The sequence below is a fragment of the Microtus ochrogaster genome, linkage group LG5, assembly GCF_000317375.1.
Source record: "Microtus ochrogaster isolate Prairie Vole_2 linkage group LG5, MicOch1.0, whole genome shotgun sequence".
Lineage (NCBI taxonomy): Eukaryota > Metazoa > Chordata > Mammalia > Rodentia > Cricetidae > Microtus > Microtus ochrogaster.
In genome coordinates this window covers 64243066-64270301 of record NC_022031.1, presented here as the reverse complement: position 1 = coordinate 64270301, position 27236 = coordinate 64243066, and the positions used below count along the sequence as shown (strand labels likewise).

The 27236-nt window shown below is 41.8% G+C and overlaps 2 protein-coding genes across 3 annotated transcripts in view; one reads left to right on the top strand and one right to left on the bottom strand.

Moving 5' to 3' along the window:
- Nucleotides 1–4055, top strand: part of Osgin2 (oxidative stress induced growth inhibitor family member 2) — a 15686-nt gene extending 11631 nt beyond the window's left edge. Inside the window, exons 5-6 of the mRNA XM_005362336.3 lie at nucleotides 1155–1246; nucleotides 2271–4055. Of these exons, the coding sequence (XP_005362393.1) occupies nucleotides 1155–1246; nucleotides 2271–3303 (1125 nt within the window). The 3' untranslated portion in view covers nucleotides 3304–4055. The remainder of the gene's footprint in view (nucleotides 1–1154; nucleotides 1247–2270) is intronic.
- A 2590-nt stretch (nucleotides 4056–6645) lies between these two features.
- The window catches only part of Nbn (nibrin), a 28089-nt gene continuing 7498 nt past the window's right edge, over nucleotides 6646–27236 (bottom strand). For both annotated transcript variants that reach the window (XM_005362335.2, XM_013351946.2), the window contains exons 5-16: nucleotides 27095–27198; nucleotides 24885–25002; nucleotides 23922–24115; nucleotides 22534–22631; nucleotides 20560–20689; nucleotides 17304–17576; nucleotides 15709–16150; nucleotides 13930–14001; nucleotides 13130–13282; nucleotides 11112–11225; nucleotides 7598–7647; nucleotides 6646–6810 (exon numbers count right to left, since the gene is read on the bottom strand). In XM_005362335.2, coding sequence (XP_005362392.1) covers nucleotides 6783–6810; nucleotides 7598–7647; nucleotides 11112–11225; nucleotides 13130–13282; nucleotides 13930–14001; nucleotides 15709–16150; nucleotides 17304–17576; nucleotides 20560–20689; nucleotides 22534–22631; nucleotides 23922–24115; nucleotides 24885–25002; nucleotides 27095–27198 — 1776 coding nt within the window. In that variant the 3' untranslated portion in view covers nucleotides 6646–6782. The remainder of the gene's footprint in view (nucleotides 6811–7597; nucleotides 7648–11111; nucleotides 11226–13129; nucleotides 13283–13929; nucleotides 14002–15708; nucleotides 16151–17303; nucleotides 17577–20559; nucleotides 20690–22533; nucleotides 22632–23921; nucleotides 24116–24884; nucleotides 25003–27094; nucleotides 27199–27236) is intronic.

Sequence of the window (27236 nt, the reverse complement as noted above, 5' to 3'; positions counted from 1 at the left end):
CACTGTCGTCCCAGTGGACAGTGCTTCTGTCACCTCTGCCCATCAGAACACTGTCGTCCCAGTGGCAGCTGGCATTAATGGTGTACACATTACATAGATTCAAGGCCAGACAGGTGTATATGAGACCATGTGTTAAGAAATTGGGGCTGGAGAAATAGCTCAGTGGCTGAGAAGAGAACTGGCTGCTCTTTCAGATGTCCTATCACCCACTTGGTGGCTCACTACAATCTGTAGTGGGATCTGGTGCCCCCTTCTGGTGTATGTGGACAGGCCACTCATCACATAAATACAAACCATTATATGTATTTTGTCTTTCTAAAAATTGCATAAATAAAGCAGATACGTGAGACCCTGTGTCAAAAATTATACATGTGACTGGATATAATGTATTATAATATGCCCATTCTCCATGCTGGGCTGTGTAGAAATGGGAAATTGTGAGAACAGAGCCTCTAATGGTGATTGGGAAGGTGTCTTAGCCCTTGGCTTTTTTGCTTTGTTTTGAGCAAAGCAGAAGTAGGTGGAGGAAGCTTGAGAGGTTTACTTCTTGATGATAACTAACCCAGTGCTGAGTTGAGTCTGTTTCTTAGGCAACCGCTGATTATTTTTCTATTTTTAGAGTGATTATATTATATCCAGCTTAGTTCAGATTTCAAAATTATAATTGATAGAGAAAAGCAGTCTAATTAAAAAGAGAAAAATCCATAAAAATACCAAAATGAAAAAATAAAATTTTGGAAATTAGTGAACTTTTTTTTTAAGAAATAAAAATGCTGATTTGTTCTTTAACACGTATATCTTAATTATTTTGATCATAGACCAAAGCTAGTGCTGTTATTTGTTTCATAAATATATACTACAAGTAATATCAAATGGTGAAAATATATGAAGGTCTTATTAGAGTGAAAGTTTAGAGGAAATGTAAATGAGAAAACATAAGGTGCTTTTATTTCTGAAAACAGTTAATTGTGTTAATAGGATTAACTCCAGGTGCACCGCTTTTCTGTCATTGACTGTTATTGTTCATGTCTGGAAGCAGAATCCATAGCCTTGTATGCCACTCTTGGGAGCACACTTTATATGGCCTGAGTTTGTACCTTGTATTTGTTTTCAAAAGGTAATACTGCTTTTCTTTATCTGTACTTTCAAACTAGAATATGGAAGGCTCTATGTTGACAATCAGCTTTGGAAACTGGATGGAGTTACCTGGACTTAAATTTAAAGATTGGATGTCAAGCAAACGAAGGTAAAGATCGAGCTATACTAGAGTTCCTTGTTGTGTGAAGAAAAGGGGACGCGGTATCTGCATCCTGTGTTAGACAGTCCACCTAATTCGGTATCTCTAGTGCATCTATTTTCCTGTTGTGTGACTTTACCCTTTATGTCGGGGAGGGGGTAATCCGTTGGTTTTATGTGCTGTTTCCTTTACCTGGTTTCTGTGCTGGACTCTTAGGTTGGTTCCAAAGCTTTGGGTTGTGACTAGTGATGCAATCAGTGCTGATGTGCAGATACCTCTGTGCTCTGTTGACGTGAAGCCCTTTGGTTACATACATACCCAGGGGTGGTGTAACTGTCATGAACTATCTGGTATCGTGTTTGGAGACCCTCCATACAGATTGTCCTAGACCAGTGACTAGACTAGTTGTGTCCTTACTAGCATTTGTTATGTGTTTTGTTAATGACTGTAGTGTGTCATTTTATTCTTTTGGCTTTTTGGGGGTCCGCCACCCAGCTCCTAGATAAATCACACAGGGAGGCTTATTCTTACTTAACTCGCTGGCTTGGCTCTGCTTGTTTCTGGCCAGCTTTTCTTAACTTAAATGATGCCAGCTACCTTTTCCCTCCGGGCTGTTGACTTTCTCTGTGGTGTGTGTGGAGCTGGGTGGCGCCCTGATGCTCTCCTTTCAGATTTCTTCTTCTGTTTATTCTCTGCCTGCCAGCCCCGCCTCTCCTTTCTCCTGCCTTCCCATTGGCCGTTCAGCTCTTTATCAGGACCATCAGGTGTTTTAGACAGGCAAAGAACCACAGCTTCACAGAGTTAAACAAATGCAGCATAAACAAAAGTCACACACCTGAAAATAACATTCCCGAACAAATGGCTGCCATTCTGACTAGGGTAAGAAAATGAGAACAATGTTTTATAAAGCACGAGGGTAACTGTCAACTAGCGCAGTGCTGGAAGAACTAAGATACGGGAGCTTCCTAGCTCGGACGGTAACCTGAAGTGGAAAGAGCTCTCCTCATGGGTTCTTTCTCCTTTTCATCTGCAGGAACTTAAAGGGGGACCGTGTTATGCCAGAGGAAATAGCTCGCTACTATAAACACTATGTGAATGTCATGGGTCTTCAGAAGAATTTCAGAGAGAATACGTACATAACCTCTGTATCGAGACTCTACAGAGACCAAGGGGATCATGGTGGTCAAGACAGAGATGTTTCAACAAAGCGTTTACAGAACCAGAAGTCAAAATTTATCAAGAGAAACTGGGAAATCAGAGGCTATCAGCGAATAGCAGGTGGTTCTCATGTTCCCTTTTGCCTCTTCGCTGAGAATGTAGCTCTTGCAACAGGAACCTTGGATTCTCCTGCCCACCTGGAAGTGGAGGGGGAGGAGCTTCCTTTTGTGTTCCACTCACTGCCCGAGTTCGGTGCTGCTGTCAACAGAGGGGAGCTGTGTGGCAGAGTGGACCCAGTGCTGATCGTGGGCTCCGGCCTCACCGCGGCTGACGCGGTGCTGTGTGCCTACAACAACAACATCCCTGTGATCCATGTCTTCCGCAGACGAGTAACTGACCCAGGCTTAATTTTCAAACAGCTTCCCCAGAAGCTGTATCCTGAGTACCACAAAGTGTACGACATGATGTGCGCTCAGGCACACTCCGCAGACTCGGACGCTGTGTCTGAGTACACCAGCTTTCCTGAGCACCGTGTGCTCTCCTTCAAGTCAGACATGAAGTGCGTTCTTGAGAGCCACTCGGGACTGAAGAGAATATTTAAGCTGTCCGCAGCTGTGGTCTTGATCGGTTCCCATCCTAACCTGTCCTTTCTGAAGGAACAAGGGTGTTACCTAGGCCGCCACTCCAGCCGGCCAATAACGTGCAAGGGGAACCCTGTGGAGGTCGATGCGTACACCTATGAGTGTGTGAAAGAGGCCAACCTTTTCGCTCTGGGCCCTTTGGTTGGAGACAATTTTGTTCGATTTTTAAAGGGAGGGGCACTGGCTGTTACACGCTGTTTGGCTACGAGACAGAAGAAAAAGCAGCATTTGTTTGTTGAAAGAGGAGGAGGAGACGGGATAGCTTAAAGAACATTCACGAGTACTTTACATGGACACTTAACCATTAAAGGTTTTTAACAGTGGTTTGCAGTGTATTGGCTTGAATTAACCGGGAGAGCCTGCAGCTGCTAGTCTCTAAAGTTAACGAAGCTTGGTGTCCCAAGTTGTACTAAAGTGTATCAAGGTGTCACTCTCAGGCAGATCCAAGCACTGCCAGCTCGGTATACTGCACGCTTTCATTGAACTAGGATGCTCCTTTCTAACTTGGCATTTATAAAGCCAGTCATTAAGACAGAAATCATATTTAGTTCATATTGGGTCACCTTACTCCTCAAGGGATGGTCCAAGGGCCAGCAGCATCAGCTTCCTCTGTATCTCATTAGGAATTTAGGCTGACTGCATTCTACAGGATCCCCAATGGTTATCTGTATAGTCACTGGATGAAGTGTGAAGTACAGCGGCCTACGTGAAAACGGGCTATAGAGTGGGTGTGCTGGGGCAGGATACGAGGAAGCATTTCCAACTCAGGTTTTATTTATTTTGAAATTAGCAGCTATATAAACCTAATTTATTACCAAATATGATGGTCTTTAAAAATATTTTTACTGTTAAAACTTAGGTAGGTATTTGATATCCTTACTTTCTCATAATGTAACACGTCAATAATGCTGACATCCAGGAATCCACTAGGATCCTTTTTACAGACTTATTCTGTTTAGTCACCGTAACATCTAATGAATCTGATTCTCAATTCAATAAATTGTGGACGGAACTACTTACCCTTGTGTGCACACTGAGTTAATTTCTATTAATGGAATGAAGGTTCAGGGGCATGCTAAGTACTGGAATTAGAATACTGTGGGTTTGCTAGAATTATTAGAGAGGTTAATGTGGAAATAAGATTGTGTCTTTTTCCGTTCTCAGAAATCTGTAACAATGTTGAGTTCGAGGAAATGACAGCTCACCCTGGTTATTATCGCCTCTAATAGTCTTAATTGCATTATCATACAAACGGTGAAATGTGTTAGTGCTAACAACAGATCTTCCAGAGTTCTTGGGAAACTTTAGTTTTCAAAGTCGCCCCCCCCCCCACTTTGGGGGATATAATTCTATCTAGGATGTCCACTGAATTTGTTTTCAGCTTCTTAAAATAGATTTTCAACACCAATTCTGAGCCTCCGCATACCTGTGAACACCTGCACACGCACTTCAACAGGAGTCCTGGGCTTCAAGGCTGACATACAGTTACAGTGATTCAAGGAAAGGAGCCTGAAGGAAGGATGGGTAAACATAATAAATCATAACTGAGGTTTTATAAAGTTGCCAAGGTAGTTTAATGCGAAAAGATACTTCCTCCAATAAACTGAGTTTGATATTCCTATGGGGGAAGACCACCTGACTCATACTTTATAAAGTTGGGGGTTTTAAGTAGTATTATGGAAATATTAAAATGTAATCTTATTGACGACCATTAAGTCTTGGAATCAACGAGTACTTTGTGTGTGTGTGTGTGTGTGTGTGTGTGTGTGTGTGTGTGTGTGATAGGAAAAAAAAAATCAAAGAAAATAGGCAAAAGTGACTTTACCAAACTTTAAAGTTTGGATTGGGGATGTAGCTCAGAAGGTAAGAGTGCCTGCCCATCAAGCAAGTGCTCTTCGTCACTGGGACACCTCTGCAGCCTGTACAAGGAACCCCTGAGTCTGGGGCTAGAGACCTAGCAAATAAATATGTGTGTGGTGGTTTAAAAGAGAATGACCGCCCAAAAGGTGTAGCATTTTTAGGTGTGACCTATTGGAGGAGGTGTAGTCTTGTTGGAAAGTGTGTCACTGTGGAGGTGGGCTTTGAGGTCTCATATATGCTCAAGATACTGCCCAGTGTCTCAGTCCACTTCCTGTTGCCTGCAAGATGTAGCACACTGAGCTAAATCTCTTAACACCATGTCTGCATGCCGCCATGTCCCACCATGACGATAATGGACTAACCCTGAGAAAATGCAAACTACCCCAATTAAATGTTTTCTTTTGTAAGAATTGCTACGGTCCAGAAACAGCTGACCTGAGCTACTGTGAGCTCACTGACTCCAGACTGACAGCAGGGAACCTACATAGGCCCAAACTAGGCCCTCTCAATGTGCTGGACAGTTGTATGGCTGGGGCAGTCTATGGGGCAACAGGCAGTAAGGTCAGGATATACCCCTAGTGCTTGAACTGGCTTTTTGGAGCCTACTTTTTATGGAAAGATACCTTGTCCAGCCTAGATATGGGGGGAGGGGAGACTTGATTCTGTCTCAAGTGATGTGACAGACTTTGTTGCCTCCCCTTGGGAAGCATTATCCTCTCTAAGGAATGGATGGGGGATGGGGTGGGTAGAAGGGGGGGCCAGGAGGAGGGGAGGGAGAGGGAACTGGGATTGGTATGTAAAACAAGAAAAGACTTTTCCCCCCCCTCTTTTTTAAATAAGAGAATCGCTGTGGTCATGGTCTTCCTTTACAGCAACAGAAACCCTAAAACACACATACACACCTTAATTGCTTCAGTGCTATATTCTAACTAAAAAAGGTAAGATTGCTAGAGAGGCAGAATTTCCAGGGACCAGAAACCTTTCAGTTTGTAATAAGAGATTTGTTATACTTTGTAGAATATAATGTACAATATACAAACAGAGTTGAGATCCACTTCTCTATATTAAAATATTTGAAAAACAATTCATTTCCTGTTATTTTATGTTTTAGGTAAAAGACCACCTCACTGCCTCTACTTTACAGACTTGAATCTTAGAAGAAAAGACAGTCACTGTGCTCAGGAAACCCACCAAAACCAGGTCCATTCCTCTCTGGTGTGACCTAACCACAGAATGAAGCTTGTACACTACCTCAGTCTCTTGTACTAAGTGATATGGGACATGTTCTCACCACTGAAGTATTTCACTTTGGTCACATCAGTTTAGTAAAGCTTACAAGATAACAGAAAAGGTTCCACTGACATGTCTACCATCTTCTAATGTAGCATGAAAGCGAACACGGCAGAGTAATTACACGTGTAATTTCTGAAATGTTATGCAAGGAATTTGAATAATGCTTCAAAGGAAGTAGTACCATATATAGATATAGATATAGATATGTCCCCACCCAGGGGAACCAAGTAGCTAGAAAAAGGGAACTGTTTATCCTTAATGCAGTTTCAGAACCTTGGAAACTATGACTGTTGTAATAACTTATTAAGTAAGAAATACATTTAAAATATAATACATATGTATGTATATCATCTATCTATCTATCTATCTATCTATCTATCTATCTATCTATCTATCTATAATGAAAGACAAGATCACAAAGCCCCCAGAGACAATATTACCACACAAAAGGAATGGAATTTGTTTGATTTATTTAGTAAGTTGAAACCTTAAAACATCTGTAATTTATATGTATTGCATTCATGTATCCCACCTGGCCTGAAATAAATGTTTGCTAAGAAATGTGTTTCTACAGCTTCCTTTACAAAGTTCAATTATCTTCTTTTTACATTAGGATTATATCTGCAAAGAAAAAAAAATGGGTTAAAGGTCATTTCACTAAGGAATTCCATTAAAGGGTTTCATTTTAACAATCACATGAGATTACCAATGTTGTCCTTGAAGTTGGATGATAAACAGTTTTCTTTCTGTTTATCCCTTGGTGTTGCTTAAATGAATACGTGGTAAAACATCATCATTAACAAAAATCTTATGATGTATTAAAATTGGAACAATAGCATACACGCAAGGAGTAAACGTGTAAAAAACAAAAAACAAAAAAAAAAAACAAGAGATTAAAACATCCTCTACTTAAGTTGGGAAAAATGTTTCTCTGTGTCTACCTGAAATGGGACTTCATTTGTATTGGAGAGGTTTAGAATGTTGATTGGGTTTCCAGAAATGTTCAAAATATATAAATTATAATCACTCTTAACAATTCCTCTAAAATCTGCCACAAAGCAAACAAAAAACAAATCCAATTTTGGATCTCATCCGCCCTTTCATTTTTATCCATTTATCAAATTAAAACTCGACAAATGTTCTGGATTTCAAAATCTGTTCATTTAATTTTACTGTAACAAAACCTCACGTATACTTTAGGCACCTTCCTTTGCCTGGACGATACCATGCACAAGTAAAACACGACAGCAGGAAATCCAATGAACATATGTTTACATAATAAGACTGCATGAGTTCAGAACCAAAGTTCTTCATATGGAGACTGGGCATCTCTTCAAGTATCTGACAGGCACAGATATAACTGCATATGTACATTTCTCAACAGCACGGAGAGAAAGTCAAAGCTTACCTAAACAGATCGTCCGCGAGAGCCTCTTCTTTCGCTTGTTGCCTCTGCACCTGTCAGAGTTAACATGACGTGAATCATCTGCTCCAGGTTTCCATAGCCAAGATGTCACTGGGCAGTTTTCCTACTGTGGTCTCTCCCGTTCCCCCGACCCCTCTATTTCAGCTTCATACTAAGATGGGCCCAGAACTGTGGCAATGGCAGAACTGTTCAGGTAATTTCTAAGACAACATCACTAGCTTACTGAGTTTCTAAACATTCCTGTGGGCAGAAAGTTCAGCTCTGGGGTCAAGAATGATGACGGCACATGGGCTTCTTAAAACTGGGGATTTAGGACAGCATGATGGCCCAGGAGTGAGGGTGTATGTCGACAAGGCAGATGGCCTGAGGTCAACACCCAGGATCCATAGAACAGAGGGAGAGAAGAGGCTCCAAAAACCAGTTTTCTGGCCTCTGTTTGCATGCAATAGGATGAAGCGCATGTGTGTGCACACATGTGTACACACATTCCACAAATAAGATTTGAGTTGAAGATTTAAAGAGAGGCCCAGTCACATGTGTTTAAATCTGTTCTGTCTAACTTGCTGAGTCATAGCCATTGCCTATCTGAGAGTGCAATAAACATGTCATCTTCAAAAATGGCAGCAGTATCGGCAAAAGGTCTCCTCTCATTTCTAAATCAGGACAGATTTTTTTTTGGCCACAATCATTTTCAACAGACTTCATCAAACTCCTAAAGCACCTTATAGAGTTAGAATCAGGGAAAAGCTCCCAATGAAAGCTCCTTTCTCAAGTCCAGAGTGATCCTGTCATATGCCATTCAATACGCCTCCATGACTTCTATCTACCAAAGACAAAACAACTCTTGAGTCTGACCCTTAAAATATGCAAACCTTAAATCTGGCTTCTCCCAATCACTTCATGCCTCTTCTCGGACACCGTGTGCTTGTTTTGTTAATCTGAACAGAGCCACAAGAAGAATCATCTCTGCCATATACAATTCCTTCTGCTTTTATTCATATTTCTCTCTCTGCCCAGAAAGACACCCCGATTTCTTTTCCTACATCTAGTATTTTCAATTTACTCAATATTTACTTAGTGCCTTCTTCACAACGAGAACCCAGCCTTAACTTCACTGATGACAGCTTGGATCTCCTTTATTGAAACAGAGCACCTGTAACAAATCAGCCCAAACCGCCTGCGACAGAACTTCTACAACACACACCAACTTCTGGTCTTATAATTATCTATGTATCTATGTATGTATCTGTGAGTGACCCTGGGCCACATGGAAGAAGAGGACTACTTCCTACGAGTCACCCTCATTGTTGAGAACTGGAGCACAGTACATGTGTGAGAACACACACAGAGGCAAAATACATGTAATAAAAAATACCCCAAACAAATGTAGACCAGTGACCCGCAGGCATTTAGTCCTACACATTTTGTTTGATCCATACTGTGAAATGATAAAATGAAATTCCGTCTTTTCTTTTTACATTTTCTACTACAGCAGCATAACATAAATAGGAAGACACAGAGCATGCATAAAATAATTGTTAAGAGAAGCTGCTTATGTCATTTTCTACAAAAAAAAAAAATCTCAAAGCCTCAGGAGAAAGGATACTAAATTTTTGTTGTATCTGTCTGTTTTTTTCAAGACAGGGTTTCTCTGTGTAATAGCTCTGGCTGTCCTGAAACTTGCTCTGTAGACCAGGTCGGCCTCAAACTCACAGAGATCTGCCCGCTTCTGCCTTCCTAGTGCTGGGATTAAAGGTGTGCACTACCATGCCCAGCTAAAGATTTTGTTTCATCTACAACATTCAAAATTCACAGAAACTTTAAGAACTGGCCTACTATAAAAATTATGATGGGTTCGCTGAATGCTGAAAAAGAACAACAACAAAGTTCTGAATGCAGAAGAAAAGCAGTGGGGGTAAACCCTGGGCAAGATGCCAACACGCGATACCTTTAGGTATGTAGTCTACAGAGCACTCACACCGCTGTGCCATGGTGTGAACCTAGCACACGTAAAGACCCTCTCTTCATCTCCTACTGAAATACAGAAGACAGAGACAGCTGGCAGCGGCACCATCATTTCAAACTCTTCCGAGCAAGTGCAAACAATAAAGGTGGGGCGTGGGGCGCGGATCCCTTCGGCCCTGCCTCTCACCCTCCTCAACAATGATCCACTTATGTTCCAACAGGTAATTCCCGGGCTTTGGGTTCATTATTATTTTATGTACTGCCATAAAAAAAGGTGTATTCATAAAACATTTTGCAGTGGGATGGCCTTCTGCATGCTATGAATGTGTTGCTCTCATTGGTTGATAAATAAAGCTGCTTTGGCCTATGGCAAAGCAGGATAGAGCCAAATGGAAAATCCAAGCAGAGATACAGGAGAAGGGTGGAGTCTGGGAGACACCATCCAGCTGCCCAAGGAACAACACGCCAGGAGACTGGTAATGCCACAGCCAGGAGGTAATACTTAGATGAGTAGAAATGGGCTAATTTAAATGTAAGAGTTAGCCAGTAATAAGCCTGGGCCATCAGCCAAACATTTATAATTAATACTAAGCCTCTAAATGGCTATTTTTAAACTAGCTGCAGACCGGGTAGGACAAAAACCTCCATTTACAACACTTGTATACGTAAGAACAAATAATTTTAAAAAAAGATCAGCAAGCACTTCAAGAAGTGGAATCATTGACAAAAACATCTGCAGAAAATAGGAAGAATTGGAAAAACAAAACAGACATCAGCAATGAAGAGATCCAAGTCCAAATTAACGCACCATGGCGGATGTCAACAATTAGTGTTGAAGACAGAAACAAAGAAAATTTAACTCGATAAAACGGTATTGGGCATTCCAGAGTCAAGTCCAGGGAAAGAGGATGACGACAGCGTTGAGAGAAGGGTCGGAACTGCTGGATGGCGGTCAACCCCTGCAAGCACCGCGTCTCACGGGAGAGCTGACGACAGCGGTCCTTCTAAGGGCATGCTCTCTCACCTGCACTTCTGTGGCTTCAGGATTCCTTTCTCTTTACACTAGGGTTTAGCTCACTCTATTTTGGTCCCACTCGCTTTATTTTAGTCTGTAATTCTCTTAAAATAAGTCTGGAAAAGTACAGACCAATCTTAACGTTCTGTGATGAAATAATTTCCTAAGTGAATGAGATCAAGTCATTCAAGTTTGCTGCGCTAGGGAGATGGCGCTGTGGATAAAGGAAGGCTGTGCACGTACGTCCACCTGAGCTCAGCGCCCTAGAACCTGTACAAAAGCGAGGCACTCACAAGCTACCTCTACAGGAGGGGGCAGAGACAGGCGAATGAGAGCTCACCAGCCAGCATGGTCAGTGAGACCCTATTTCCCAAATGAATAAACAGAAATAAAGACTTCTGAAATCAGCCTCTGGGCTCCAGACGTGCAGGAACATGCAGGCACACCCACGCACACTCTGACACACGCATACACACCAGCCACACTAAAAACAGTGGGCAAACTGCCCCTCCTGACCTCCATCTCGTGTCTCAGCCACTCCTCTAACTCCGTATTCTTCCGAGTGTGGTGAGCGATCAGATCTGATCCTCCAATGATGTGTGGAAGTCTCCCTGCTCCAGGAAACAGGACCTGGAAGACAGGAAGTAGCGAGGCTAGGCATATATTAAAATGCCGATGTAACTATTATTTAAAAGCCATAACATGCACACAGCGTAAGTCACTCACAAATATCAAGAGTGCATATATTCTAATAGTACAAACGAGACACAGAACTGTACCAGACCCACCTGTTTTCAGCCTTTTCTTTCCTAGGTATTATTGCATGTAGATTCAGATATGCAACCAGGACTTACACACTAAGAAAAACTTAATATAAGTTTTAGTTTGTAGGTTTCATTTAAAAATCGATTTAGTTTGTTATCTAGCAATCAAAGTTAACTCCTGAAAAGCAAACTATAGTTTGAACCACTATTTCTTATTCTAAGATTTTCAAACTTAACCCATAATCCCAGCATTTGAGAGGCCACACAGGAAGATTACAGAATTCAAAGCAATGCCGGGTACACAGTGAGTTCCAGGCCAGCTCATATACTTCACATAAGACTTGATCTCAAAAACCAAAAATACGGCTGGCCCCTGGGGCAAAGGGGCTTGTCACCAAGCCTGAAAACGTGAGTAAAGTCTCATGACTCACAGTGGAAGAAGACACACGCAACCCCAACACTTTGTCCTCTGGCATCTAGACACATGCATGTGTTGTGGCATGTGGGGACCTTTACACATGAAGCAGGTAAACAAAAACCAAACAAGCAATAGTGCTGGACCACAGCTCAGCCGGCCGAGTGTCTGCCTAGCACGGGTCAGGAGGCCCCGAGTTAGACCCCAGCTGGACATGGTGCTGCACACCTACAATCCCAGTACTCAGGAGGTGGAAATGGGGATCAGAAGTTTCAGGGTAACGCAGGCGTGCATGCATGTGTCTGTTTCTGTATTTTTTTTTTTTTAATGAAGTTAATTTCTCCCCAAGAGTCACAGAATTGAACAAAAACCCCAGTGCAAGGCATGAGAAACCTCTTTTTGAGTTTTTGGTCAGAAGAGTCCAAGCAACTCCCAACATAATATAGGCATTGCCATTGCCCTTGGTTGCCTCCTAGAAGCTGAGGCTAAGTGCCCATTGCTGAAGACACCATGCACTTCGGACACAAGAGTTGGAAGACTCAAGCTGCATTTGACCTGGAAGCCTCCTTTCTGAAAGCCAACTTTCATAGTACCTAGTAGGAGTGCCACTAAATGGACCTAGTAGGTTGTTTATAGAGATATAATTTGTATGTATGTATCAATAATAATGACAGAAAAGAGGCTATGAATCTGGAAGGGAGTGGGAGATGTGGGAGGAGCTGGAGGGAGCAAAGGAAGGGAGACATGTAAACACAGTGCTCAGGTATCAGGCTGACAGCAGAGCACACGGCTCTACATGTATTATACCAACAACAAAACCGGCTATCCTCTCACTACTGACCCTTCTCTTCACTGACTCCTGAGTTGCTAAACCCTTTCAGGTACTCAGAGACGAACATTAGAACTGGGAGGACCCCGTCATCAGAGAGCCTAATTCTAGAGTTGGGGAAAACAGCAACTTCAGAACTAACTAACCATTAAACACACTTTTTGAAAGCTCTAAATTTACTAATACTCTGTGCTATTTTTTTTTTTTTTTTTTTTTTTTTTTAGCATTTCTTCTTAACTATTTGAAACAGAAGAAAACAGCATAGGTTTCCAAAATACTGCTTTTGGGGTTGGTGAGACGGCTCAGTGGAAGGCACCTGCCACCAAGCCTGCCAGCAGAGTGCGCTCTGAAGGAAAGAACTGCCCTGCAAGCGGTCCTCTAACCCCCACTCACACAATAACAATTAGTTTAAAATGCAAAACAAAACCCAGACGTTAAATACTCCTTTTATTAAATTTAGTACCAGTGCTGGTTTCTGACAATCCGAACCCTGCCCTCCTGAAACACAGTCCATGAAGACACTTACCTTCTTGAATTTCTTAAAATTCTTCAGCTGACCACAATCATTTAGCATGGACAGATTTCGGGAAGCGGAGTTATTAACCACCAGCGACCTAAATTCCGTCAGCAGCACTTTTCTCGGAAGCAGCTCACTGCTGTCTGGGAGTTCATCACTGTTCTTAAATGGGGAGTAAATGGTTAGAAAGGGAGGAGGAAAGGGAAAGAACGTGACATTTAGATCTACAGCCAAGGTCCAAGTACCCAAGGAAAACAGAGTTGCTCCTGGCATCTGAAGTCTGTATTTGGGATCAAAACCAGAAAATGACTCGGGAGTGCTATAGCAAGCACAGCTACCAAGAAGGCTACAATTCACAGTGTTTCCACACAGCGGCTTGGGTAGCACCTCACAGCAAGCTTCCTCGTTTAGATATTCTCTGGATATACCTCATCACTATCTGCTTCTTTTTCATGGACAACACACATCATGACTATGAAATATTCCATTCCTCCAGACCCCACCTACTGTATTTATATTTTCATGACATCTAGAGACCAATTCTTAAAAAATGATTTTAAAAATCCTTAAAAAAAATGATAAGCTTAAAGACCGCACATCCGAGTGGTCCAGAGAGAATAGTTAGACCTAAGGCTCCCTACATCCCTGTTTCATGACCAAACATAATCTATTTCCAGAAAAGGGAAAATCACGAAGTGAACTGGAATTATACAAAGAAATATTAAATATGGATGCATTTGACAGAAATTTGCATGAGGATAATCCTTTTATGTTGAATGTTTCTATGAAAAAAATAATAATCTCCTTACGGCTGTTTCGTCTTTTGTCGACCACAGTAATTCCTTCTTAACTTCAACTTTCTTTTCTGGTTCATCTTCTTGCTAAAAGTAAAAAACACTGTTTATAGACAATCTTTCTAAAAACCTTAAAAACAATTATTCTGTGCCCTTGGAAGCACATAAATGATATACTTAGAGACTAGCCAACACAGTATGGATGCAACAAAAAGCTATAAAATCATAGCCAGAAAACTGCAAGAACAGTTGATCTATAGCACACACAAAAAAAAGGTTTTATCGAGAAGATACCATTTCTGAGATGGCAGAATATCAATAAACTATTGGTCCACCTTCCTCTATAAGCATTTATGAAGATAAACTCTCAAAATCGTGTAAGAAAATCAAATGAAAACTAATCTCATACTGAGTAAGGTTGGTGAGCAACACCATGATTCCTATATGTGATGCTGTATTTTATCAAGCTGTCCAAGTACAGAAAAATCAGTTGAAGGCACATGCATGCTCTCTATACTATTTCTCTCATATAAAGAGAATCAGGAATTACCTTAGAATAAAAAGGTTTTGTTTGTTTGTTTTGAGTCAGGGTCTTATTGTATAGCCCTGGCTGGCTAGGAACCTGGTCTCAACTCACAGATCTGCCTACCTCTGTCTCCTGAGTGCTAGAAAAATAAAATGTTCCTTAATATTGTACAAACAAAAACTTTTCTGCAGAGATTCTTACAAAAACAAGTTAGTACCTGAATATAGCGATCTATTTGAGGCTGACTGTTGCTTACTCTCTTAACTCCCACACTGTGTTTTTCCATTGATAATGCCATTCTTAGGTCCGAAGGGAACCAATACCATCCTCCACCCTGACCGAGGCAGTGACATCTCAAGATGGAAATGTCACTCAGGCTGGACTGTATCGCGGGCAGCACGCCTCAGGAGCCTGAGAAGCGGATTTCTCTCTGCCAAGAAAAGCCGTTTACTTCTCATATCTCTTCCTGCTGGAGTTGGGCAAATGGGCATCTGGCTACACATCAAAGCCCTGTGCTCACCTTCAGGCTGCTCTGGTCCCTACTAAATTGGACCTGTTTTGCGTACCAAAGCCCCCACACTAGTGTCCTGGCTTTTCACAACTCCACTTCTTCCCTAAACTCCCAGACTATTCCAGTTTTCAGGCTTATCTCCCCCCAGTTTCTCTGTTTCAGAGAGATAGTCCTGTCTGCTAGGCTCCTCTCTGTCCCAGAGAGACTCATGGCTGCTTTGGCTATTCTCTCTCTCATAGATACAAGGATCTTTCCCCATCTACAGAGTAGTCAGGTCGGTGATCTCAGCACACCCTTGATTCTATCAGTCTGTCCTAAGATTTAAAACAGTAGAGTAAGAACGAAGAAACTATGCTATAGAACCATGTAGCACAGGAAAATATCACTGTCTAATATTGTATCATAAACCCTTAAATATTAAATGAGAGGCTTTGGCTGTTTTACAAAATACTAGTGATGTCCATGGGTATATGGTGCTCAATTCTTGTCTGTTCCTGTCTGGATTCTAATGACGGGAGTGACAGGAGCTTTGAACGAGTGTATAACAAAAGTAGGCATTGAGGGATATGAAGGAAAGGCAGAGAGTACAGACTTCTGTGACTCAAACTAGAACTACTTTTTGTAGGTCTGCACTCACTGTGTGCAGTGGATCAATGAGGAACAGAATTTAAGGGAAAGAAGCTCTCTGGCTATGCATCAAATCTGAGACCAGTCTGGGTACACGAGATCCTGTCCCATAAAATAAACTGTTACTTACACTCACTCTGCTGCTTCCTGGCACCGTGTCACCATTAAGGTGACTGCTCCTTCCTACATCCATCCTTGGCTTTTTTCTGACACGGACGTCTGCCTCTTGTTTCTCCACTTTCACTTGAACTTCGAGTCCCAGCTCTGCACTCTTGAGTAGCTCTTCCAACACTTCCTCTTCTATGGCCGAATCAACCTCTTTCCTTTTGTTTGGTCTAAGACATTCTGTGGAAAACGATTTAGTGGCAGGACTCGTCCCATTGAGTTTCATGTCTCTGTCACCCACAAGTGAGCTACCTGCTTCCTTGTCCACAAGCTCACTCTGAGAAGGATGCTCCTTGCTTTTCCACAGTGAGGGGGCAGCAGGTTGTGTTTGTTCTAAGAGAGAACAAGACAGGTCCATTCTTGACGATTTGGATGAAGACATTTCTGGATTTTCTTCATCCCTTTCCCTTAGGTTTGAAAAGAAAACAAAATGAGAGACAGGAATTTTGTTTAATTTCTCAGTCTTTGGTACTCACTCCTGACTGTTGAGAGTATTACTGGAAATCAGCCTTTAGAACGGTATGTGCGTCATGATTTCTACTCTGCTGACAGGACTGATGCAGCCTGTGGTTACAGCACAGGAGAGCCCTGTCCTCTGCTAATGTATCATCAGAGATAAATCAGTGTGAAAAGAGAACTATATAGACACACCCAGGACCCACTGGCAAAGGCAGCAGCTTATTCAGCAGTGTAGGAAATTCATGGGCAACCAAAATTATATCTGGGACTGTAATCTGATGGGCTAATGAGAGCTGGTATCAAAAAATTAAGCCAAACAGGCTAAATCTAGAGGCTACCACCAATTGAATACTGTAAACACGTGTGCCACGCCAGAAGCACTAAATGCTTTTGTTTATGAGATTGTACCACAGTCCAGAGGACTCGCATTTGGTCCTCTGCTGTCTAGGTCACCAAAGACCTGAGTACAGAGCTGGGGGCAAATGGATGGAAGGGGAGATACAGATCTGAGGAGGTAAGGGGGGAATAACTGACGACTGCAAACCACTCTTCTTACCTTGCAAGATAGGTTATTACAAAGAGAGAGAGAGACAGAGAGAGACAGAGACAGAAACAGAGAGAGAGAGAAATGATTCTGGAACTTGGGTTTGGCTAATCTTTCCTAAAGATGAAAGCACCCAGAAAATAAAGCTAAAGTAGGAGGACATGAAGAAAAACAAAGTACAGTCTGTATAATGGGCCTAGTGAAGGAGATTGGGACAAAACTGAGATTGAATCAGCTCAGAAATAAAACCAAGGGGCCAGCAAGGTAGCTCAGCTGGTAAGGGCCCCAACCCTGAAAGTCTGCAGCTGGTTCAAGGGATCCACATGGTGCAAAGAAAACTGACTCCTACATGTTATCTTCTGACCTTCCCCCCCCCTCTCCCCTCTCCTCCCCTCTCTTTCTCTCTCTCTCACACACAGAATATAATCGTTAAAAACAGAAATACGAGCTTTCCACAGAAACACTGTTTCTATTTACCAGCTAAAGAAAACACTACTCTCCGTTATCAACTGAACACGTCTTTCATAGCCACAGGTGGGGAATCATCGACAACTTACCTTTTCTTAGTGCATGGCTGGAAGTAGTTCCTGATGGAGTTCTGTTGCTGCTGAGAAGTCCAATCTTTATTTTTATTAGCAGCAGGGACTTTCACTGGTGAAAGCTGATAGTTTGGGTTCTTTTCCCTAACCAGGGAATTTGGTGCCACATGGTTAGTCTTGGAGCTGGATTTGGGGACCTCCTTTATACTACAAGTTCCCTGTGAAGGCGGTCTAATGTTTTGTTCCACTCCACATATCTTTACTTCTTTTGATTTTTCACTCAAAGACATGCTATGAGAAAAGGAAAGAAAGCTCACCATTAGCAGCATTTTCTGAGAAACACAACTTCAGATGCTTAGACAGTAATTCAACTGTGTCTTCCCAGTCCAAGAATGGGAAGACCTATCTAAGGCCTCAAGGACAACATCACATTCTCCATGCTGTAGCACACTTCTTCAGAAACTTCTTCAGACACGCACTTGAGAAGTAACTGCCAAGTACACTCACTTAACCAAGTATCCTACTGGAGACTAAACTAGGCAGTAGCCTATTGCATTTAAACTTTTTTCGAGACAGGGTTTCTCTGTAGCTTTGGAGCCTGTCCTGGAACTAGCTCTTGTAGACCAGGCTGGTCTTGAACAGATCCGCCTGCCTCTGCCTCCCAAGTGCTGGGATTAAAGGTGTGCGCCACCACCGCCCGGCGCATTTAAACATTTTTAAATTGTTTTCATGTAAGACTGCTATAATGAAATATAGAAAATCAGGAAAACTCCTATTATTTCAGTATCACACATACCAGTACATTTAAATCACTGTACAGACTGATGAGTCTCTCTAACCAGATGGTGGTCTCTGCTATACAACTTCAGACTATTAATAGAAAAATATTTTAAAGACACGCACTATTTTGTAAAATATGATTGAACAGACTGAAAACCAAATAAAGCTGTCTTTCAAGCAACTACTAAAAATTAACTGTTTCTTTTACAAGTTCTGCCCAATTAATATAATAGTAAAGTTAAAGACAATCTAACATAGTGTTATTAAATATCTCAATAGGAACATGCTTTTGTGTAATATTGAAAATAAGACTTTGAAAACTATCACAGAATACAAAATGGTAACCCTTTCTGGGAACCAACAAAATAAAAAGAAACAGAGTTCTTCAAATAAGAGAAACCACTGAAAAACTACACGTAGGAATGAACATGAACTAACTGGATATCCAGGCCAACCTAACATAGCACCTCCCAAATTATGTAGCAGGGCAACCCAGTGCGAGGTTCCTCCAAGCTAGGTTCCTACTGAGGCCAGTCAGGTTTAACTAGAATTTGATCTTCCTGATAAAGAAACTCGTGGCAAATTCCTCAACTCTGTCCATTCTAGGATCCAAGGCCAAGATGTCCTAGCTTGCTTATCTTAGTTTGCTTGCTAGTGCAAACCTCCTGCAGCTGCTGAATGAGATGCCAGAATGTGGTTTTTGCCTTCAAAAGCCCCTTGGTCTAAATGCTCAGGGCTACACTTGGAAGGTAATAGTTAATACTTTACAGCTGCCTGGAAAATGACTTTCAATTGGCTCTAAGTTTGGTCTGACTCCCTGTAACAATTATACAGACTAGCATATTTATAACAATACTATCCCTATATTCTAAGACCATCAGAGACCTGAGGCCTGAAACCAAAGATGGTGCTGAATCCTATAAATACCTTTTGCATGTATATACACCATTACTTTAGACATTAGGATAGAGATTAACAGTAGGAACTAACAAAGCAGAATAACTACGGAGGCTGGAGAGACGGTTCAGTAGTTAAGAAAGCACGGGCTGCTCTTCCAGAGGACCCAGGTTCAATTGCCAGCACCCATATGGGAGCTCACAACTGTCTGTAATTACAATTCCAGTGATCTGACACACTCGCAGACATACACGTAGGCAAAACTGTCAATGCACATAGAAATAAACTTTAAAAGAATTTTAAAAGATAGAACACTACATACTATAATAAAGTTCCAGGAATGTGGTATCTCCAAAGAGTCTGACTGCACTGTACCCACCCTTCTTTTGAGACAACACGAAATAATCACCATGTGGTTACGATGAGGAGCGCGAGATGGTTTGGGCACTGTGATACAGCATCAGACAGATGTAAGAATTACGTGAACGTAAGCACTGAAACACTGAGACACTCCATCCAGTAACTACAGCAGCTAGTAGTGACAAACAGGGGTGCAGCACACACAGTGCGGACCCACTGCACAAGGGAATAATGTGGACCTAAGGAAGATAACGTGGTACCAGTTCTCGACCTGGGGGTCAGACGACCCTTTCACAGGGGCCACCTAAGACCATCAGAACACAAATATTTACACTACAATTCACAACAGTAGCAAAGTTACAGTTATGAAGTGGCAGGAAAGTGATTTTCTGGTGGGGTCACCACACATGAGGAACTGTATCAAAGGTCACAGCGTTAGGGAGGCTGAGAGCCGCTGTGCTGAGAGACTCCATCACGCTATTCAGAAGCGTGAGATAAACTCAGCAAGTTCTAACTCCAGTGATTTCCCACTCCACAGTTTTAGTCGATGGTTTACTATGGGTAATTAAAAGTACATGTAAGGAGGGGCTACTATATTTCAAATTAATTTCCAAGTCACAAACTCTCTTTTTCAAACACATTTGAAGGAATAATAAAAACTACCCAAAGGAAATAAAAGTACAGTTAGCAGACTCAATCGGATCTGCCACACCACCGCACTCCATCACACGGTCTATAGCGACTTTGATTCTGCAACAGTGGAGTTACGTGATACAACACAGACCAACAGCTCACAGCTCCGTAAGATTTCCTTGCTGAAAGAACTACAGGCTAATGATCTGATGTCTCAGGCTTAAAGCGATTGACCGTTCGAGTTATCCTTTGGATCATGTTAATAAAATCTTTTGTTAGTTTCTCTCCCCATTTGTACTGGGTATAAAGCTATGGAAAAATAAACTGGGCGATTTCAATATTCCCTGGAATGCCCTCCCTCACTCTTCTGTGGTTTCTGTCTTACTATTTTTCATGACTCTTCAAAGTCTTTACTAATATTTCTAAATTCCCACACCCTACCCTGGCAAGAGGTATTTCTGTCAAGGCTGGTCAGCCAGTTTCCTCTGGCATTCCCTTCTCCCATGCTTTGTCTCCAAAATGATGACTTGAGAGGGAGCAACTTTGTGGATCCGCTACTGACTGGTAAAACAAAGACAGTAACACGATAAGAAGGATATTTTACCATGTATCTGCTTGCTCGGATTCTGTGTCAGTTACATATGCAGTCATATTCACCGGAGCACTTGGCATTATTTTTCCACTGACTGACAAGCCTTGGGAAAGGCTTGGTCCTGGAGTAGTTGTTTTCAATTCTGTACATCATGCAAGTGCAAAGGAAAAAACCATCACAATCATTGTATGTAATGTGGAAACAATTATAAAACCTCACGCTGTCTTAGGGGCAAAACAAACTGCTAACTGGACAGCAGGAAAACAGAGAAGTCAGCCGGGCTATGACTGCTGCCGGCACCCTGACCAGCTCACACACTCACTCCCTCATGCCTCGTGGGTAACATGATGGCAGGCATGTATACAACTATTGATAAATGCTTACTAATTACAAATCAATTCATGAACACAAAGAGAAAAAGAGAATGGGAAGTAAGAGACTCTCCAGCTTTATTGGCACAAACCCATTTACACCAGAGCCAAGGCTACATTGAGACTGTGCAGACTGTCACTGCTGGTTTCTGTATGAAATCACACCCTAGAGAAGGCCCTGATCTGCCCGTCAAAAGCCAAATGCAGGACCAGTTTGGCCCTGATTGTTGTAAAATCTCCAATTTTCTCAGCCTTGCCATCTGCCCCCCTCCCCTGGAGACAGGGTCTCAAGGCCCATGCTGGCCTTGAACTCAGTAGTAGCTAAAGATTTGAATTCTTTTTCCTTCTGCCTCTGCCTGGGAACGCTGCGATTTCAGACTTGAACACCTTACTTGGTGGCTTCCTAAAAAGCCTTACGATGAGCTTCAACTTTAGTAATTTCAGAGTTACAGAAGAGCTGAGCCATGCGTTCAGGTTCCTCACACACCCAGGATCACGTACTGTTAGCCGCTTCCATTCATGTCACACAGGGGGTCTCAACCTGTGGGTCGTGACCCCTCTGGGGGTGGAGTGGCCCTTTCACGGGGTCACATATCAGATGTTTACGTTATGATTCATAACAGCAGTGAAATTACAGCTATGAGGTAGCAATGAAAATGATGTTATGGCCGTGGTCAGCACACATGGACAACCTCTGAAATGAATGAACCAACACTAATAACACTAGCACCACTCCTAATAAAGCTCCTGGATTATATCTAATGTTTATTTACTCTTTTTCCACTACAGGACTTGCTCTGTTTACCTGCTGGCTTTTATAGTGTCTGTATTTACTCACTGTTGAGGGCGGAGCCCGGTACTTTATACCTGCTCGGAAGCACCCGACCTCTGAGCTGCAGTACCAGCTCTACCCTTTGCCTTTCAATCCAAAAATTCAAGGACCTTTAAGGCCTTTTCACTCATAAACTGCAGACAAAAAAAGTTTCTTGGTTCACACTGCCAAGATAACCTTGTAAACTAGTAACCTAAGCTAAAAAAAAGTGTTCTGTAAAGGCGTCAGGAAGAGGTAAGAGCTGAAGGAGAGCGGCTGTGGCCAGACTGTTCAGGAGCCAGACTGAGTTTAGAGGAGGCTTCTGTTCACAATGAGAAGTGGACACTTTATACTCATAACAGGAACAATTAGGAAAATATTATTCATAATACAACTTCAGCAGAAGAAATCATGTGACTATTTAAAACTTCCCGAACACTTCACTCTGTGTTCTTGGAAGCAAACCTACTTCCCTGAAGTGTCAGAAACAAGCAGTGCAGGGGAAAACCACAACAGCTGCAACCCAAGAGTCGGTCGGCATGGGCTGTGTGGTGTGAACTCGGATTAAAGGGCTAACTTCTCTGTAAGTCAGTGCCTGTTCACTCACTAATGAACCAGCAACTACAGCAACACCCAGTACTACGGCAGAACTATGTATCAACTGAGTGAATGAACGAACGTATAAATAGGTGAGTTTTGAAAGAAGGAATGGTTATACCTCACAAGCATAATAGTAAAGTACACATATAAACAAATACATACATTTGTAGATTTTCTAAACAATCAATAAAATGCCTTATTTACCTGTACAAGGCTGGCCCTGAGGATTACAGTAATTTTCAGTAGTCATAAAAATAACAGCCAATCCAATTTCTGCTTCAGGAATAGACCTAAGACCATGTCTATGAGAAGAAAATAGTTTAAATATAGTAATATACGAAAACTTAACAACTTTCATTAATAGAATATCAAGCTTGACAAATCTATTTTTCTTCCCAAAGAGACACTAAAATTCTACGGTATGGACAGACTTGAAAAGTAGACAGTATTTTTAAATTCCTCCCTAGGGCAGTATTGTGGACAATCCCTCATCCTTCAGCAACTCAGCTACATCATCAATTGGATCAGGGCTAAAGCAGAGGAGAGGTCTTCTCAGTTCTACACTGCTATGGTAATTTTCAGAACGAGCACACAGTACTATCTAGAAAGACAACAGAACAGACCTTCATATAGAAATTTACAACTACACTGACCCCATAGAAAGGCAGCAAGAAGGTGGGGGCTACAATCCCCATCCATAAGCTCACCTCCAGCTAACATAAGGTTAGCACACTAGTCATACGAGTTTCTGGCTGTGGCGCACTGACCAGCCTCACTCAGTGACTCCAGTGATTCCCCCCTCCCACTGAGAGTCCTGGGCTGACACAGACTACTTCACGCAGGAGTCTTATGGGGACTCTTATCTGCTATATTCTACAATATGAATGATTTTATGAAACAGAATACTTAGTATAATTTAAAAAAATATTATATAGACACTGAGCTTAAATCTTAAGCTACAAAACATCTTTTAAAACTCAATGAAGAGTTGTTTCAAATGGCTGTGGTAATTTGAATTATGTGACATGTTTTCTGAATTTAGAATTCTATTGCACTATGATTATAACAACATTGCAGTGAAAATAAGATTTTGGCTCCCCAAGAGATGTCTTAGCAGTTAAGACCATCCTTCCCTCTACTCTCTCCATGCAATTAGGGCAGGATTAGCTACAACTGGCTGGAGGGGTGGCTATTCAGCTGAGGGTCCAGTGAACCTCCCCATACCTCCTTCTATGAGTAAAGACCAGCAGCTATAGTGTGGTGTGGTAGCACATGTCTTTAATCCCAGCACTCTGGAGACAGACTCTTTGAGTCTGAGGTCAGACAGCCAGAGCTATATATAGCTATATAGTGAGACCCTGTCTCAAAATAAAACAAAATGCAAGAAAAATTTAAAAAAGAAAAAAGGGAAAAAAAGAAGCAAATTCTATAAATTCTATTCAAGGAGCAAAAGGCAGAAAATACCTAGCTAAGATTATAAAGATATTCCACCCTCTAGCACCCCAAATGGCAAACCTTGTAGACACAGTTACATTAACTGGGCTGCATATAGATGTACCTGAATTCCTAACCAGTGAAGAATGATGACGTACCTTTGAAGCACATCCATTACCAAATGAATCCATTTTTTCTGGGAGTCAGCAATTATGATTTGTGTATTTGTTATTCCTATGTCGACAACACAAGTTCCAGGAGCCGAAAAGAAACTCTCTTCCTCTTCATTTTCTTCTGCCATCAACATGGCTTCCCCGCCTCCAAAAACAACTGCTGAACTTAATTTCTTATGCTGGAAACAAAAGAAGGATTGAACCAAGCCAACGGTCAGCTGCAGTGAGGCTTCGGAGCACATTCTCACTAGGTACAAACTGGACTTGGGAATTCAAAGACAAGAATTCATCCTACTTCCCAGTGGCAATCTGAGCTTCCACTCTGGAAAGCCTGGCTCAGCACCCCGTCTCTAGCCCACACATCACTACGGTTTTCTCATCACGCAGATCATGGAGGGCTGGCTCACCGGCACGATTTTGCCACTGCATCATAAACTCCTGAAATCCACTTTTTGGAACACAAAAGACATTGCACACATGTTCTCTTAGATAAACCAGCGAGGACTTACATGTTTTCTGTCCTTCCCACTACAGCACTCACACAGACTACATGGGCCAATTAGGCAGTGTTCGGAGACACCCAAATCAGATACACGCGCAAACAGGCTATAGCACGCTTGCAGCTCTTTATCTTATTTCACACATCTACATAAAACCCACAAATAAAAAGCCCTAACAGCTGTCAATAAAAATACTAGTGTGGTGGCTGGACCGATGCCCAAGTGACTCAGTGGATGCTCTCGCGAAGGACCTGGGTTCAGTTTCCAGGACCCACACGGTGGTAACTATAACTGTCTAACTCTAGTTCCAGGGCATGACGCCCTCGTCTGACCTCCCCGGGTACAAGGCATGCATGAGATGCACATGCAGACAAAACACCCATACACAAAAAATAAATACACTTAAAAAAAAAAAAAGAAAACTAATGTATCTAAGCTTTAAAATTACCTGTTTGGCATTTAAAAATACAAATGTCTTCCCTTTGAAGATTTGTTTTCTCTCCTGTCGTCCTGACAGATCAACACTTTTACTTCCGATAGCTGGTTCATCAATGGGTGGGTAAAAACTGTAAGAATAATTAAAATATACTCTAATTATATGCTCTTCTGTATGTTTACTATTGAATTTGTGAATGAGGTGACTGCCTGGAACCAAAAAGGTTTAATTTCACTATGACTTGAGCCAGGCACAAGGATCTATGTCTTTATCCCCAGGAAGCAGAAACAGAGGATCAGGGCAAGTTCAGGGCTAGCCTGATCTACATGATGAGTTAGAGTAACTGACAGAACACAGTACATGAGTGACCTGCCAGGGCAACACGGTGAGATCCTGTCATTAAAAAAAAAAAGAAAAAAAAGGGCAAAAAACCCAAGAAGAAGTAAACAAAAACCACTATTTTGAGGGGTTTTGTTTTGTTTCGTATTTTCTCAGTAAAACTTTATCTGAAACAAAAATACCAAAGGTATCTAAATGCCTTTTCCTAAAATAAGATATGGTTGCATGCATTCTAGCAAAATGCCTCTGTATTTTCTTAACTACACCAAGGGAGATGACCGCGACAAGACACACGTTAAGCAAGAATGAAGCTACAGGTTGTTTTTGGCCGATTTCTTCTTATCCTAGGCCTGGAGAGTGCAGAGAAGGCACAAGGCCTTGTGTGCTCAGGGTAAGGAGGGGTGCGTGTGTGAACCCACAGCTAGGGGCCAGCAAGCATGCTCCACCTCGCCTCCCATGCTCTCACTGCAAACATTACGCAGCCATTTCTGTGTCTCTGCACAGCCAGCAAATTACATATGAACACCAGAGATCCGTGGAGACTCTCCCAACAGTGAGACTTGTTTGAAATAAAATAATCGAGACATGTCACAACATGAGAGTTCGGGACACACTGAACGAAAACTCCCTCCTCTTTTACTTATGTTCAGACACACACAATGTAGACTCTCCTGTTTGAATATACAGGATACACTTCAACAGTTTTTACAACACCAGGTCTTCTAGAAACAGCTTCATCTGTCCCAGTACATCAGGTACATGTGGTGGTGACTGTCCTACCCGTTTCGGGATAACCTGCAAAATGCAGGTGTAAGTACACTAAACAGGACAGCACTTGAGGTGTAGTAACACCATAGCATGCCCTGATTTAAATTCAGAGAGAGCTAGGCATGTTTTTCCAGAACTAAAATAGTGTTTATGACATAAAGAGTCACTATAGTTCATTATCTCTTTTATATTCATTTCTATTAATAATGTTTTTAAAAAATTTATGTTTATGAGAGTTTGCTTGCATATGTATATATTGGTTACTATGTGTAGACATCAACTAGAGCTACAGACAGTTGTGAATCCACGATCTAGGTGCTGGAACGAAACCTATGAAAAAAGGTCACCCATCCTCAACGATCACAATTTATATTACTACAGAGTATCACTACATAACATATAAATTTATATTACTACAGAGTATCACTACACAACATGTAAATTTATATTACTACAGAGTATCACTACACAACATGTAAATTTATATTACTACACAGTATCACTACACAACATATAAATTTCCTAAGGTGGTTGTTCAGAACTGACAGAATATGAACAGCACAGAAATTAAGGCTATGAATCTACTCGGATATTTGAGAGTTAACAACGACAAACATATCTTTTCGGCAAGCGCTTCTTTCAGACAGCCTGCTCGGACCTAAGCACGAGTCACCCCATACTCAGGTGACAGGGTTTCACCACGCAGGCCAGGCTGGCCGGGAATTTGCTACCCTTCTGCCATAGCGTCCGGCCGATGCTGGGGCTACCAGCAAGAGCCTCCTCCCCCAGCTTAGCAGCATGTTTGAAAAGAGGTAACGAAGACCACAGCCCTGGTCTCTGTGGCTGCAGGAGTCTTGCTGTACAGCAACGCTTTTAGGCTTCTTCTCCGATGACGTCATGACTATCACTTGTGCTCTCCTGACCACACCTCAGGGTCACTCATTGCCCTTACACTTTGATATTTAAAAATAATAATTATATAAGTGTCAATAATAGCACTTACGTAAGATTTGCTCCAAGGCAATAGAAAACATCTGAAATGGAATTAATATAAATAAAAGCAATGCCTACTTATTTCTATGCTTTATTTTATCAAATTTAACATAGTTATGTACCTTTCAATTTCTGGAGGCTGTTTCTTGGACTCAACTGCTTTGAGAAATTCAGAAAAGTATTCTGGCTTTACGATTGGACGTCCACATATGAGGGCACATATGGTCTGAAACAGAAATCACATGTAACTATAAATACACATAT